This window comes from Gallinula chloropus (genome assembly GCF_964237585.1).
Source record: "Gallinula chloropus genome assembly, chromosome: 2".
Taxonomy (NCBI): Eukaryota; Metazoa; Chordata; class Aves; order Gruiformes; family Rallidae; genus Gallinula; species Gallinula chloropus.
This window is the reverse complement of record NC_140086.1, coordinates 74370689-74388203: the sequence shown is the minus strand read 5'-3', so window position 1 is coordinate 74388203 and position 17515 is coordinate 74370689. Positions and strand designations below refer to the sequence as shown.

At 39.4% G+C, this 17515-nt stretch overlaps 1 protein-coding gene across 1 annotated transcript in view; it reads right to left on the bottom strand.

Moving 5' to 3' along the window:
- COBL (cordon-bleu WH2 repeat protein) overlaps positions 1 to 17515 on the bottom strand; it is a 161146-nt gene that overhangs the window by 37078 nt on the left and 106553 nt on the right. The window contains exons 10-11 of the mRNA XM_084260031.1: positions 14998 to 15136; positions 11925 to 12095 (exon numbers count right to left, since the gene is read on the bottom strand). Of these exons, the coding sequence (XP_084116157.1) occupies positions 11925 to 12095; positions 14998 to 15136 (310 nt within the window). The remainder of the gene's footprint in view (positions 1 to 11924; positions 12096 to 14997; positions 15137 to 17515) is intronic.

Here is a 17515-nt window from a genome sequence, read left to right as displayed (position 1 = left end):
TGGTGGTGACTTCTGTCTCCATTGCTTTCAGTCAGCTAATTTTCCTGGAGGCACTAATTTAACCCCGTGGAAAAACCACAAGGAGTTTCCCTGTGAAAGGATTTTTTTTGTGTAAAAAAATGCCATCAATACACTGCCAAAGCCTTGTATTATGAGCAGTGGCATACACTTAATGTACCCTGAAAGTGAAGAAAAGCCTTTTTAGTACAATCTGTGTTCTTTATAAAAGCAACGTGAAGACGAATGATTTTTGAGGAACATCTGAATCCCATTGATTAGCTTGATGAATACAGAACAGGAAGGCTGCCAGGTACAGAGGAAGCTAGGCATGTCCACAAGGGAGTGGAGCAAACAAGCAAATTACAGTATATGCATGCCTTTTTTTTTTATATATAAAAACAAAAAAACCCCAAATGTTTTCACTTGGAAAACTTGGACATTCAAACCTCTAAGTTTCTTTAACTGACTGGTCAGTTAACCAGCATATTGCTCTCATTTTCTGAAGGCAAGCACAGAAGGGGGTTTAAAAGTAAGAAAAATGCATTTTAAATCTATAAGCAATCAATAAAATGTTCACATACATTGTGTTTAATTAAAATAAGATTTCTTCTGGGAAAAAAAAATCTTTCCTCTTTTTGTGGAGGAAGCAAGGTAAGTTTTATCTGGTAAAAAAGAATGATTTCACTTCTGACCATTGATTTGTCTGAGAGGCTAGTAGGGTTTCAGAATAAAACCAAATCTAAAAAGGGTTTCAGAATAAAACCAAAACACCAATGCATTCCTGCAATAGTCCCCAAAGTAGTTCTACTTGCAGCAACACCAGGAAGTGATACAGGCTGCCCCTTCTACAGCCCGTAGCAGTCCACTGTGAGGCTTTCTGTGTAGCAAGTCAAGTTTAAGGGTCTGTTTAGCTTCCAAGATGCTCTGTCTCTTACTAGTAGAAGTCAAGTAAAGAAACTTCTTACCTTGAATTTAAAGCCAGTAGATTAGGTTTTCTTAGTCTTTATAATTACTGTATAATTCTTCATAATTCTTATAATTTAAGAATTATAAGAATTCTTAAATTCAAACAGTCAAGTCTTTACTGTAACATCCATATGCACACCTTATAAATAGCTGGTTGTGTGTTTTCACTTAGTTAAGAATAAATTTTAAAATATTCCTCCATTAATTTTAATCTTTTCACAAACTGAAATAGTATCTTCCTGTTTAGCTTGTAACTTTTATGTCAAATGAAAAAATGAAGAAAGAAACAATCATGAAAACGAGAACAATGTTAACCTACATGCTTTAAAAAGACATAAGGAATAATTTTCATTAGAGGCTTGGAGTGAAAAAATTAGTTGTCTTGTTTATTTGCTCTAATAAGTAAGTTGATACTCCCCTACCAGACCTTCACTGTTTATGGGAGGTCACCATATATTTAGCAACCTTACTTTCACCTTCTAATCACAATAGTCTTAAAAGAAAAAAAAAAAATTGTCAGTCACAGTCCCCCTTTCTCATTCTTTCCTCAGTCTTCTTTTGTTTTAGGTCTTTGTCCTCCATTACACCCCACCTTTGCTTATGGTACAGTAGGTTGGAAAGTAATTCTTTTATCCATGCCAGGAACCAATTATGGAATCCACAAAAGGAGCTGACAAAAGAGACTCTGTCTCTGCTCTCCAGCCTTTTGCTCCCTCGGGCCCTAAAACCCAGAAGTGAATGTGCATAGCCAGAATTCTCAATTTCTTAGAAGAAAGCAGGCAGGCATTTTAGTCAGTGTTTACCGACTTAGAAGTGGTAATGGGAAAAGCTGAGTTTGAGCATCTCTGAGGATGGACAAGCACTTTGGTATGGGTATTATCACCTGCCTGGAACAGGGAATACGAACATTTTCAACAGCTTTTTTCCCTGTAGCTCCCTCTGCATTGCCCATGTTCGAACCAGCAGCATCTTGCACTACAAACTTCAATGCTATTTTAAATATCAACCTGCCAGCTTGATCTGGCCTGTACATCATTTGTAAATCAAGCATAACTTCAAATTCATGCCCAGGATTAAAGTCCTCACACACACCATGTGCACATGTGTTGGCTGGACACAGCTTGTTACTGATAAAGTATAAACTTCTTTACTTGTATGGGTGTGGCGATTATTTTCATATTCCCCTGTTCAAGTACAACTGAATACACATAGGATACCACTCAGTTATTAAAGGTGCAACTTAATAACTGAGTTAACAGAGTTAAATAGTTAATAACAGAGTCAAACTGCTTCCATTTTCACTAAGGAAAAGGGAAACAGGGAATTCGGTCTGACTTAGAATAAACATTCAAGAGTTTATCCACAGACCACTTGGATTACAGAGCTAGGCTGGAAGAGAATAGAAATGTCTTTACATTTAGTCAGGAAAGGAAATGTGAAGCTAAGGTTTGTTCCACATCGTATGAAACAGGTAAATAACCAGTTAAAAACCTAAATATCAGGAAATGACATAGAAAGACTGTTCGATGCACTGGAGTCCAGTCCCATACTTAAGTAACCAGAAAATATTTTATTATATTCAAAGGAATTGCACTGCCTTACAGTAGGACTGACTTCTGTCTTGAAGTCTGCAAAATCACAGCTATTATTCCCAATACTGTGGCAGGCAGCAGAGTGAACATGTAACGGAATACAATATACCCCCTTTCCAACTGGTGTTACCTTTACCCAGGACTGAGTCCTCTTCTTCAGAACTTTCTTGAAGCATAAGAAAATGAAGGAGAGATGGTGATCCAAATTTACAAACTTCTTATGAGAACTCAACAGGAAAAAAAAACCAGTATTTCATGTTCAAGGAACACTCAGGGAATATAAAGGACTCAGTAGTTGATATCTATTTAGTATGTTATCAACTTCTGAAGTAGTTCATTCTTGCTACTGGATTTGATCATTTACCACTTTAAGTCAAAGCACCACAGAAGAACATGCAATGAACAGGGAATAATGCAGCTGATTCTTGCACAGAAAAAGACAAGATCATCTTCCCCCTTCTCCACCTCAGCAAAAAATCAGCAAGAGTTTATTATGTGTAAGCTCTTCTGGATAAACAAAGAATTAATTATGTCACTTCTTGTTCTGTCAGCTTCTCAGCAGTTTGAACAGTGGACGTCTGGAGCCATACAGGTGTTATACAGAAGCCTATCTGCATACTGTACACAATAATAAGAATAAGAAGTGTGTAGAACAGTGACAGCAAGTTTGTCTCACTGTCCTTGAGGGGGGAGTTCATAGTTTTGCAATGACATTAGAACACAACATGGCTGTAATTTTGGAGGGATGGAATAAGTTACATTCTGTCTTCTAAAATAACATGTATTTTAGTATGGAAAGTTAAATGGTGCCTACTGCATGTACTAAATATATATTGAGAGTCATGGTAGTGACTGGAAGCCAAGTTCAGAAGACAGAACTGCTGTCTTACGTACGCACACACACACACAGCCCAACTCCCACAAACAGGCACTTTTGTACTGGGATGGAACAATAAAGAGGGCTTAAAGTGGCTGTACAAATAAATGATGAGCGTGTAAGAATCATGGCCACAGAGTTTACTTTACGAATGCAGACTACAGGGACAGATGATGGGCATATGATAGATTGCATGGCCATATGTTTAATAAATAAATGCATCACAGACCTTTGCAATTCATCATACAATTTTGACTGGATGATTTCTCTACCAATCACTCTTCCTTGTCACTTATTTGAGCGCTCTAGATGCCACAGACAGCTTAAAAAAATCCAGATACAAATGAACAGAAGGAGAAATATTTTGGTTTTCTGTTCGTATATTTAGAATATTCTCTGTGTATTTTACCTTCCCAGAGTAAGTTTCAGTTCTGGACCAGTAGCACATTTTCTAAAGATAAAAATGGAATGAGTTCAAAGTTTAGTATTCTACAGCCCTTTCACTGGAAAAGAAAAAAAATCCAGCTGCTCAGTGAGAAAGACAACATTCATTTCAATCCTCAAAGTTTTCAGTCCTAAGGAAAAAAAGAAAGCATTACATGCAGAAAAGACATTTAAGGACATTTGGAGAGTGTCTGAATCCTAGATTTTAGTCTCTGTCTGACTGAACTGCTGGTAATGAAGTAATTTATCTGTGAAAGAGGATGGGTAGTAAAACAATCCCCTCATGCTTTTAAAATGCTAAAACTCAAGCTGATAAACCTTTCTAGCAGAACACATCTTTCTATATTGGCACTAAACCTGACCTACTCCTTGCCCTTGTTCTTAAGCACAAACACAAGCTACTTGCACTAATTACCACGCCTTGAACACAGGCACCGTAAATACGCAGGCAATATATATGCAATATAATGGACAACCCAACACGGCACCACCCTGCGCAAGAATGCATACAGTAAAAAATGTGAGCTCGCATCTGGAAGATGCCATCACAGTGGCATTACCCGCGAGTATGATTTTATTGTCACGCTCCTATTTGTAATGAAACTGGTTGTAAAAAATCTAGGGGGAAAATTGTACTATTTTTCCTTTTAGTTGCTGAACAAAACTTAGCAAACCTGGTTTAACTTTAGGGCATTCTTAAAGAACTGAAACCGGCTGAGGGGAGACCTTATCACCGCCTACAACTACCTGAAGGGAGGTTGTAGAGAGGTGGGCGATGGTCTCTTCAGCCAGGTGACAGGAGACAGGACAAGGGGAAATGGCACAAAGCTGTGCCAGGGCAGGTTTAGATTAGACGTTAGGAAAAAAATTTTCACTGAAAGAGTTGTCAGGGCCTGGAACAGGCTGCCCAGGGAGGGGGTTGAGTCACCTTCCCTGGATGTGTTTTAAAAAAGGGTAGATGGGGTACTTAGGGATATGGTTTAGCATAGGACGGGCACGGTTGGACTTGATGATCTTAAAGGTCTTGTCCAACCTTGTGATTCTGCGATCTTCGTACCAGTGTGCTGGCTATCGGCTCAAAGCTCACCGCACCGCTCTGCCCCTGCTCGCGGCCGGAGACAAATGGCGGCAGCGGCTCCCTCTGGTGGCCATCACAGAAACGCCTTCCGCGTGGCCACGGCAACGCCTCCGCAGCAAGGGAGCCTCACCGGGCTCCCGAACTCATTCCGCGGGCCTTCAGCACTCTCCTCCTGTACCAGAAGGGGCTGAATCACAAATTATACACCTGCCCCTATTTCCTAGGAGCGCTGGATGTCACTGACATAGGGGCTGTAATACTGGGATTCGGTTTGACTGATAAGCTCTCCGTGCGTTTACTTGTCCTCCTGACAGAGCTCAGTGGCACTTTCCTGTTTTGAGTTTTTAAATTTGCTTTTCACCCCATATATCTTACCCCCAAGGACAGTATTTTGAACAATGCAGTCTTGGCAGTGCAGAAAAATCCTGGATATGTTAAATGTGTTTCTTACTAACTCTGGTAGGCACATTTTTATGAAAAGTTGTAGTAGAGCAGTCAGTGTGTTATCAGCTTGCCCACATCATTCTCACTACTCTTCCAATGGCTCCATGGTAAAAATAAAAGGAGTAAAACCCAGGCAATATCCTTTCATATCACTGCTAACCTAAGGCTTCATCAAACTGACCTAAACTCATGTTTCTTCCTCTCGTTGAAAACAACAAAAAAACCTCTCATTCTTCTTCCAGAAGTCAAATCGAGGAGACGTTAGAAATCCCGGGCGGAAATAGGGAATAATCCTGATGCTGAGCAGCTGCTCACGAGCCCAATTTCCTGGAAGTTCATGTTCCCATAGTCAGGCCTTGCCGAAACCCTTCAGCCCCTTGCATGGACACCGCTAATGAACGAACAGTGGGGAAACACGAGTATCTGTGCAATCCCGCTGCACAGATCTGGATTTCACCAGTGCCACTGGAAGCTCTTCCCACAGTGTGTATAGTAATGGGAGGTTTTAAACCACTGCTAATATTACAGTTTAATTTGTCATAATTAAGATGATTTCTTCTAAAAATGTCACGGTTTTTCCTCTTTTTAAGTTCCATTTAATACTACCCACGTACCTGGTACTCACAAAATTCTAAGAAGCAAAGGATATGACCTACTATAAGCAAGGAATTTATTTTTTTTAAATTTGGAAAGGCAGAGCTGGCTGAAACTGGGTATTAAAACAGTTTTACAGAGCAATTTCACTGGAAATCTTAATTCTCAAAACCTTATTTTTAGAGCCAAATTCTGCACTTTAATTAAAAGGAAAAAAAGTAAATTAAGGATGTGTAATGAACTTTGCGAGTTTTCAACTAGAGCTTTTCAAAGTTTGAGCAGACTATCTGAAAAGAGAGAGCTGTTAACTGCAAACTTGTCAGCTATGTAGAAAGGGGTTGTAACTTTACCATTGAAAATGTAATTGTGTTGAAAAGTTGAGCCTCTTTTAAGCTAATCTGATGTCAATGAAAGAATCACTTTTGCAATACACTCTACCTCTACATCGTACTCAATAAAAGACCTTTGTTTTACCACTTCATTATTCCATTTTTATACCAGTCTGAACTCCATGGGGCATGTAACTCTGTGGAGTTACAAATAGGATGTAAATAGAGTAATGAGAAGGGGTAAATTAGGTTCTTAATCTTCACATTGTGAACACCTACTAGTTTTTCTTTAAAATAAGACTTACAATTAAACCATTGTCCTGTCTTAAGAAGCTATTACAAAGTACCTGGCAGCACAGAGAGTTCAATTCTACTCCACTTTTATTAGAAGACCCTTAGGGTATTAAGTATACTTTCTGAAGCATCACTTAAAACTTAATAACTACATGTCATATTTGTATTAAAAACCGTCAAACCCCTTTCTAGTTATGCTTCACATTATCTGTAGGAATGCTTTTCTTTCTTACTCTCCACTCTGCCTACCTGGAAAGGATTCAAGATGAACGTGATTATTTGCTTGAGGGTAAAACAATAATTTTTCGTCATTGAAAGTAGAGTTATGTATTGCAACTCGCTCATTTAAATAACATAAATGTCTTAAATCACAGTACATGTGAGGTCAGAATAGTTCTGGGTGTGGGCATCATTGCAACTCATAAAACCTTTATTTATAGTTCAGAATGATTAAAAATACATGCCTTATGGGCCGTTCACATGAAGAACTTCAGCGCAAAGTTTCTGCTAAGTACAATCCTATAGCTGGTATTTTAATTGCAACTCACTGACTATTCCTACTACAGCTGTAAAAAAGAGACTCGTGGAACAAGATTTATCTTGAGCAAACAGTGTTTGCAGCTTTTGTTACAGAAATAGAACACACACCTTGATTTCCACAGGATGTCTCCAGCATCAAGATAAAATTACTCATACTAAGCATCAGGATGAAAGCAAAAGTAAAGCCTATGAATCAGTGCATTTGGTTCTCAGTATTCCTTTTAGGCCCCTTATAGATCCAGCAGATCTTTCTGTTTCTTTTTTTCTCTGCAGCTTGATTGATAGTCAAGATACAGAAAGAATCTTGCACTTCAACTTGATTAGGACATGCCCAGTTCTAGCTTTGTTCCAAAGGAACAAAACATATGCAAATGAAGGAAAAATAGGACGTATTAGAGAATGTAAAGTGTTGCACCTAGGTTAACAGAAGAAAAAAACCAACAAACCCACCCTGCAAAATGTTTTAAGAAGTTTTCATTAAATCTTTAGACATCACTGAAAGTAAGATACACCATCCCAAAGACACCAAAACTCTCTGAAACACCAAATCAAATTAAACCATGGCTCAAAATAAAAAGAATCTTTAGAAAAAAAAAAACAAAACCAGACAAATGTATGGATTATCTTTCTGAGGCTGACATATAGATTTATATAACACAGCATTCAGTTCCGGAGTGTACATCTCACAAATGAGTATGAACCACAGCCAAAAATAACCAACAGTAATTAAAAGAGAATGTGTGAGTTCAAAAAGAAAGGAAGCCAAAATCTCATCCAAAAAAAAAAAAAAAAAAGGAAAAAAAGGTTCTTTTCCAGCAGGGAAGGAAGGCAACAGAAGAATCAAGGGTATCAAAGGCAACAGGAGGTTCAGAGGTATGAAGGTCACAGGAAGAGGCAAGGTCTGTCAGACACGCTTGGTATATGAAGGGAATGATGCACAACAGTAAACTGTTGGAGGAAAAGAGTAAAAAGATAAAATTATAAATACTGTGGAGGTCAGACAGCAGAGTGGCTAGCATGCTCAGTAATGTTAAAGAATCAAATGCACAAAGGAGGTGCAGGTGGGTGGGCACACGTATTAAAATTCGGAATCCCACAGATGCTCTAACTCCCTGGGTTCACGTATAAGCTGATCAATCCCAACAGCACAACACCTACTGGTAAGCAGCATGCCTATGAATTCTGCTTTATGTGGCTTGAATTGTAATTCTCCAGAAGGTACAAGATAGATGATGTTGAAGATTCAACTTCATTCTTTAGATCAGCCTGGGTAAGTAAGAGGAGCGATGGTGGTATAAGCCTCTTAAGTCGCACTTGCAAGTTTTTTTGCTTTAAAGACCATCTCTTAAGAAATAAAAGGCTGGGTTGCTTGACAGATGCTTTCTGAGGCAGTGCACTATTGCAGGCCTGCAAAATTCCCTAACTCAGCAGCCTGCAGTTCTCAGATGTTAGACAATGAGGTTTCCTCCCTGTGAATTCTTTTGCCTATTTTTGATTCAAGTTAGCAAAGTCCAACCCCTAGGGACTATCCCTAATGACTCTGAAAGGGTAGCTGTCTATCTAAGGTGACTGAAGAAATATGACCGAATTGCTTGTGAATCTATCACAGCTCTTGTCAAGTGGCTTGTATTACCTGTTAACGTATCAATGATATAATGAAAAACATTAAAAATTAGATATGGGGACAAGGGTCTTTTTGATTCTCCTCATTCCTTAAAAGTAACCTGGTATTATCCATCAACTAGTAGTATACATGCCATCTACATAATAAATGGTATAATAACTACATTATACCCACTCCTTCATCCTTTCTGGTTAAGTGATGATGGACTTTTTTGATCTATAGTTAAGAACAGAGACACATTCAAATCAGAACTTCACTTCTGTAAAGGCAGAACACTTTCCCGTATCTAAAAATCACTCAGCTGTCAAGCCCTCACCCAGTGCGAACCCTCAGTTCACTAGTACTTTATCCAGCGTCAGATCCTGTTAATTTCAGGATCTCACTCTACAAGAAGGTGAATTGCTTATTCTTTTTAAAACAGCTTTTAATTTCTTACTGTATTTATTAATGATAGTTCCTAACAAGCCAAATAATGGGCTGATCATGGTGATTTACATTATTCTTACGAGCTAGTTGAAAACAGTTCAAGTTGAAAACAGTTCAAGGCAAACTGTTTTAGTTGCTTGTCTAGGTGCAGCAAGCTTTCAATAGGTGCATTCTTCAACTGAGGTAAGTAGAACAAAGCTTACTACTGACACATTTATTGGGAACTTCACAAGCTATGTGACATAGCCAAACACCATGCAACAGAGGTGACAATCTCCACTTCTGCATTCCCAAAGCACAGTCAATCTTAGAATCACAGGCCATAAACAACCTGATTAGTAAGATAAGGAAGGAGAAAGGATCCCATAAGTACATCATTTATAGATCCGCACACAACATGCAGCTAAGGGTCTACCAGACCAATAGTTAAGAGGAAAGATCACGTAATGAGAATAAAAAGATTAAAGAGCAAAAACTGTGGGGAACAACTGTACTCTTGTTATTACCATTAGAGTCAGAAAACTCCAAGTATCATACTAAAGGCCCCTATTAATGAATGACTTGCAACTCCACATAGGTTTGGAAAACTCTGATTACCGGCATTCACTATGAAAGGAAAATTCCTCAACATGGGTTTCCCAGAGCACAGTGGGACAGCTGTGTATTTGCTGCGAAGGAACAAAGGGTGAGGCATGGTGCCCCACAGACAGTGGGGCAGATTGCAAGGACTAAGAATTTAAACGCAAAATAATCACAGAATTTTTATTTCTGCATGGGAATCTCGTCTTGTGAAAGACAAACTGCTGCTGACAGTCACCCGCTCATTAAAGGAAGACCACAATCTTTATCAGAGAAAGCTGTTTTGAGCGTGTTTTCAGAGCAAATATGCCTTTCATCAGTAGCTCACATCAGGAGCTTATCCACCTTCCCACCATGTTTTATGAGAAAACACATTCACTGAGATTAGAGTTAGGAAGACTGAAAATTCTGCTGTTCTTTGAATCTACCGCCAAAGTCCTATTTGCACTGCTGGAGGCATTCTCAGGCAAGAAAAAACATCATTGCAAAACTCTCTTCTTACACCGCTCAACCGCTACAGTATCTAAGCACCTTTCAGAATGGCATTAAGCAATATAATTAGCATCTGTCATACATGCTGATCTCTCTCATGGGTACATCTCTACACAATTCTCTTGTCTAAATCTATACTCGTATCTTCATCTAGGTAGAGCACAGCCTAATTACAAAGCCAAACTTGTCCCTCTCCAACGCTGACGAGTTAAGTCTAAAGTAAGTACTCACTAAGCACTATTCTTTTGCTCTCAGTAAACTGAGGATAATAAAAACTCACGTTTCCATGTACAAGCTTAATCAAATCCTTTTGGCTGGGATATTGTGTTTGTTTAAGAGCAAATGATCAGACTGATAAAATCAGAGCTGCATTGATTAAAGGGTATGTGATCACCAAGGTAGATCAGGAAAGCATTGCGAAATAATCGTGGTAGAAACTCAAATGAGGCAGAAATATTAATGCAAAGAAGGCTACAATGGATTTTTAATAAAGAAAATATTGCAGGCAAACTGATGGTATCTAGAAAAAAAATATGACTTGAAGTATGATATGATTTCTGTGCATATGCTGGTAAAAATGAATTAGGGTCAATCCTCAATAAGATTCAGGTTTTTTGTTAGTATACATCTCCTTAATTTCCTTTTTTTCTCACCAATAAAACTTGTCTATCTGCATTTCCTCTGCACAGATTTGAAAATGGTTTAGATTTAACTGGTGTCCAACAGCAAACACACCAACATGAATGCATCAGAGTAACTGCTACCTGCATAATAATTTTGGTAAAGACCATGTCAGTTTTTGTCAAATTAGCCCCTAATGGAGACATTTCGCTATCCCAGGGTTAGAAGACACCCTCCTAACCTTCAAAGGAAGTGTGTCCACAAGATGCAATAGTGTGCAGAGCTTCGTTGCCTTTACAGGATCTACATGGGTGTGCAGGGTAAGCCCACGGGGAGCATAATCCATGATCAAAGACTTGGAATGTGTACAAAGATTTAAAGACAGACGATGGATAAGCAGGAAAAAGTAGCACAAAAACACGCTTTTTACAAATACAGAAGGATGTGGAAAACATGGTGCTGCTTCGTCTGATTAACTGTTATGCCCCAAGGGGAAGAGCACACACAGGACTCTCCGGAGACGGCACCGAATAGGTACGCATTCGGATGGGAAGCCTTTAGTAATATACAGCTAAATATAAAATAGCTCAGCTTTCCTAAGGAAGACACCCTGAAATTTTCAACCTAGACTGATAGACATATAGACTCTCAAAGGAACTCGTCTCTGGAGAGACAGGAAAAAAAAAGGTTAGTACAGAGAAACAAAGGTGGAGAATTAACGCAAGACAACGGAGTTTTGTTTCCAGCTGCACAAAATCAGAAGGCTTGATGGATGTTTGTCGATGCTTCCATACAATGGCCAGGTATCACCCACAAAACTGTCTCCAAACAAGTGTTTTGTTTACTTTCTATTAATTAGTTACACTGCATTGGGCATTTTAAAAAGACAAGAAGCTGGGAAAAAGGGGAAAAAAACAGACATGTGTGTCTAGAGAGCAGAGAGGAAAGTCTGGAAAAGCTACCCCTGAGAGTAACCATCAAAAGAGTGGAAATGGAAATAAATACATATATTTTTCAAACGTACGTTTAGGTACCAGCTCTGTTGGTGCTGTAACATCTGCTTCTCTGTAACAGACTGTTGGATCCACAATGTCTCTGTCAGGAGGAGGATAAGATGGGGGTGGGGGGATCACTAACTGGGGTGGACCACGAGTGGTGCCTCTAGGAGGCTTTTGTGGTACCTGCCGTCCATCACCTACAGGGGGATCAATTGACTAGTTACTTCATTGCAAGATCATGATTGCTCTGTTTATTGTTATTTTTTAAACACATACTGATTGTCTCTTACCCATGTCCAAAGTCTCTTTGGATCTCATTCTTCCCTTGTTTATCGCCAAATAATTAAGGGAGAAGGAAAAGTTAGGTCTTTCTTAAGCCAACAGTGATGGGACCAGGATTGTTCCCTGCACATACATGTACGCTGCAATAGCTAAAATCACATTTGGCACACATAAGTAAGGAGAAAAAAAAATTAATAAAATATTTGAAAAAAACCTATATAAGGATATGTGAAAAAAATGTTTTATTTTTATCTTCTTAAGTAACAAACTGCCTGAATTTGTTGACCTCCAGAATACTTTGTGTGATTATTTTCTTGACTCTTTGAAAGAGGAAAACGCCTCAGGTCACTATTTTGAAGTAAGTATCTTGACAGATTTTTCTGTTCCTTTTTTGAGTATTTTTTTAAATTGTTTTGACATTGTGGAGAAGCAGATGATTAAGTATTTTTTTTTTTTTGCAAAACTGTGTTTTATGCTATCAAAGGAAAGGCTCACAACTTTGGCTGGCGGCATACTTCAATACGACGTGCGGTAACTAACTAAATGCACGCGCCCCTGCGCTGGTCCCCATTAACCATCTACGATGCTAAAACACTGCTGCCAGTTTGGAGTGTACAGACCTAAAACGTCCTTAGAGGCTCAAAGGGCACTGAGGAGCCATGACTACCTGCTCGTTCTGCTCTCATACCCTGCCTTAAGCATCTGCTGTGGCCATTGCTGAAGATGGATGCTGGCAGAGATGGACTTCTAGTCTGACCCGTTCTCACCATTCCTGCACTGTCACACTCTGCTGCTGCTGAGAAGGAAAGTAGCACTGGGAAGGAGGAAAAAAGATCAAACCATTATGATTCTCTACTTAGAAGCCACTAGTTTCCAGAGATTCAAGTTAATGCTGGCAAATGTGCAGACCCTTTTCTACTGCTTAAAAAAAACTTGGCACAATACTTTTGGGTCAGAATAATGATTTGGTATTGAATACTGAAGAGAATTTATCAGTTTGAGAATAGTTTTGATAGGATCTTTTGCTCTGGTTCACGTGGCTAACTTGGAAGATACACAGGTAGCTTTAATCCTTTTTCCATCATATGGCTTCCTGTATCTTGCAGCAGTTTTCCCCCTCACTACAGTCTTGCTTTTTTCACAGCTTTTCCCTCTTGCTTTCAGAGCCATCTGTGCTTTCTCATCATTTTCTTGCAAGGGCCCAGAAGAGAGGCTGTTTTAGCAACCTTCCCTTGCTGTAACATTTTTCTTGTTAATGAACGCATTCATTCAAGAAAAGTAGCAGAAAATGAAAAGCACTGGAGATGGGGCTACTGTGGTACAAGTTCTTTGTCAGTGTAAATTAATAAGGCCCCATTAAAGTAAACGATACTCGAGAATCCTACATCAGCAGAGTCTGGCCAGCAAGCACTTACATACACTGAACGGACTAGAAGTGGCTCTGCTCTGCTTTATTTCATCTGTAACATCCCGAGCACTGATACAAAATAAAGCGAACACTTATAAAAAGTTAAAGCACCAAGTGTCAGCAGTAAGTGACCAGCAGTTGGGGAAGGCATGAGGAGCAACAGACTGCAACACCTGTAAGGGTGAAAAGTAAGCCAATCTGCTGAAAACTCCCCTGTTATACGGTACAGCGATAACGCTCCCCTTAGAGAGTTTAAGTAAGAGATGCCAATGGAGTTGAACGTGTCACAAGATAATGGACTCCTGCTGCTACATAAATGCTGAGGCATTAAATGTGAAGCATTTACTGAAAATAAATGTTGGAACAAAGCCAAGAGATTTCTTTCTAAACTGTGAGGCATTTGTAATGTAAGCAATTATGTATGACAGGATGTCATATATGTGTGTCTTAGGCATTTTATGAAACATGAGGTCAAAAGCACGAACTGAAGTGCACTGAGTGCATTATGGCACTTGAAGAATGATTCTCTTAATGTACTGAAAAATGAGTTCCAGTATGTGGGGTTATTATCTCATATCTTTACCCATCATAAAATCACTTTGTTTGCTAAAAGCGTAATCTTTGGGTCCTCACTCGGGCAAAGCTCCCACCAATCTGAATAAGCTGGCAGTCAGATAACAACAGAGGTCTGGGAGAATGTTTTTCAGTCTCCCCATGCAAGAGTAAATGTGGTGTCACATACAGCTGAAGGCTAGAGTTTCTTTTGTTGTCTCCAGCAATGTACAGCATTCCTTTGGGAGCACCAGTTCTTTTCTTCTACTGATTAGCTAAAGACTCAGCAGATTGATTTAGAATAAAAGTGAGGATTCAAAAGAAAAACCTTCACTGAATATGATCAGTGGATAAACTGTTGGAGGACTACAGGAAAAGAAAATGTCTTCAGACTTTAGGAATATGAGGCGATACTGAACCAGCGTGGCTGAACTGCAGTTCTAGCAGAACCCCATGGCTTCTGATGCATCCAGTATTGCCTGGCCTATCTCCAGGTACTAGCGTTTCCATTTACTGTTATGCATTTTTATTTACTAGCAAAATCACTATGACATTAAAGGTGGACAATAGGCCCAGAGCTAGTGCTTTTGGATATCCAGTTCATACCAAACATTCAAATCATCTGATGACCATTATTTAACTTTTACAACTCCATGGTACTTTGAATAGTGCCATTTAAATTTAAAAAAAAGGTAATACGCAAACACTTAATTTCCAGACTTTCATTCTGCAGAGAAATGCAGTTTTTATTCCCAGTTATGAAATTTTTCCAAACTCAGAGCATAACAGAATTAAGGAAACTTCCAACAGTAAAAGCACATGCATGGGATGACACAGCAAATACGAATGCCTCTTACCCATTGTGCTCTTCCTCTTGTCTTCCCTCCCTTCTGTCCTGTTTGGTATGGCAGGAGTGGGTGGTGCAGATGCAGTTGGAGGAAGAGGGGCACGCCTCTTCTTTTTCTGTAAGTCGTTTAGGGATGCTGCCTGTGAAATCTAGCAAAGTTGAAAAATAGGTACAGTAAGGGGTACGTTTTACTGATGTTGTACACTCAGCAACAACAACAAAAAGTGACTGTCACATGACCTAATTTCTCAGCACATTATATTTATAATGAGCAATTATAGTGACAACAGTAAAAAGACAGATCAGAAGAGATTCAGTAATATTGCACTCGATGAGGAAAGGGACGAGAACTGCGGATAAACGGCACAGCAGAAATACCAGTCTGGTAAACATCTGATGTTGGTAAAAGGGAACTAGAGAGACCAACGCTCAGCAACGCGCAGCATGACACAATGTGCATTGTTAAGCTTGAGCCATAGCATGATCTTGTTTTTCCATTGGTTTCTTCAGACGTTAAATTATGGTTAAATACTCTAATAGGTATGCATAATGAATAGACTCTTGCTCGTTTAGAATCATAGAATATCCTGAGTTGGGAGGGACCCATAAGGACCATAAGTCAAATTTTCCACTCAAATTTTTGTTTTAAGGACTTCTGAGAGAAGAATCAGAATTGAAGGTTTGCTTGCATGATGAAATGAGATCATACTGTACTCTATTTATGTCTACTGGACTTCACAGACATGCTTTTGATGATCTGTCACACCTCGGCCTCCAACAATTGCAACATGCTGGTTGGCAAGCCAAGACTTCATCATTGCTTATGCTGCTTTTAAAAATATGAAAAATTTTATTACAAGTGACTTGGGTTTCACTGAGTTGCCTAATATTTTCTGGAGCTTCTTGGAACTTAGCTCTATTTCCTTTTTCCGGAAAAAAAAAATCCCAACCAAAAAATAAGAAAACCAACAAAAATACGTAGGAAAATCTGTTGAATTTTTATCTTTGAAACGTACTGACAGCACTAGGCAGAACCAGGCTTAGCTGAGGCAGAGGGTAATGGGAGCTGCCCACACACGGCAGGCTGTTGGCATTCCTCAGTCTTCACACGCATGGCTTCCCCGCTCTGTCCGTCCTGATACTCCCCATAGCTGAAGATATCTAATATACAGAACTGCCTGGTGGTTTTCTAATATTTCAAAGGCCTAAACAATAATAACAATCTTTCCTTTAATCCAGAGGATTAATGAACCCTTAAAATACATTTGTTGTGGGAGATTTCATTAAACAAATAGTAGCTTCACATTGCTCAAAGCTATTATCAGAGTTCAGAGGAAGGCACTCATTTATATGTGAGTCCTTTCCCATGCTGAGTGAAGACTTGGAGAACAAATGAATTTTACAAAGAGCAGGACAAGAATAGAGCCTCCCTCGCTTAGCCCTCCTTTTTAAAAGCACTCAGGAGGGTCTCAGGTTATAACACTACACACTCAGTTCCACCTTTCAGGAGAAAGCTTTAACCACTGTGCCACATGACATTTGGACACTCCGCACCTGATCTTGGTGAACCTGCAACTTGGTAGTAAATGCACTGGACAGAGAGCACCTTAACCAGGATGAGCTGCAGCTTTGTGGCAAACAGTTTTTACGTGGTGGAGGAGATGGAGGGTGGGAAGCAGAGCTGTCCTAGTCTTGCCTCCTGCCACCATGGATTTTTTTTCTGTGTTTTACAGTAAATTTCCACTGGATGCAGCTCATGACTAAAGCAAATGAGGCAAATCTAGATAAAATTAGACATAGTAAAAAGGCAAGAATGTTAATAGTAACTAGTGATTTTGCAGGCTTCAATTTTGGTCACCAAACTTATGGGCCCTCATCCTCCAATTTTTATAGAACCAGAATGCCCAAGATTGAGCTGAACATAGGAAACTGTTCAGTGAAACAGCCTCCTCAAGCTTTGGTTTACAGAGACAGAATTATGTGGATGACAGTTAGCTAACACTGTATTCTTCTCCATGTCTATGTGGGGCAACAGGGAAATAGGCACTAGGAAAAAAAGCACTGCATTTTAAATCCCTAAAGACATGAAAACATTTAAATACTGTATCTTGATTCTTCAGGATAGTTCCTTAGAAAGAAGAGGAAATTACTGAAGTGGGGACTTTGATTAATCTGAATATAAAGTCTCCAAATTTCAGTAGCTACAGAGAACTTGAACCTTCTGGGAGACATGCAATGTTTGAACTACTCCAACACTTCATAAGCACAAGCCACAACTTGCAACTATCTGATGGCACTTTGCAGCTTCTGCATTCACTCCTGTGTCTCTAGGCAGAAAGGTCATTTTACTGGAGGACAAAAAACGGATGGACTGGTGATTTAACAGGTGAGTTTAGGAAATCATAGAATCATAGAATCACAGGCTGGTTTGGGTTGGAAGGCACCTCAAAGATTACCTAGTTCCAACCTCCTGCTATGGGCAGGGTCCACTAGCCCAGGTTGCCCAAAGCCCCATGCAGCCTGGCCTT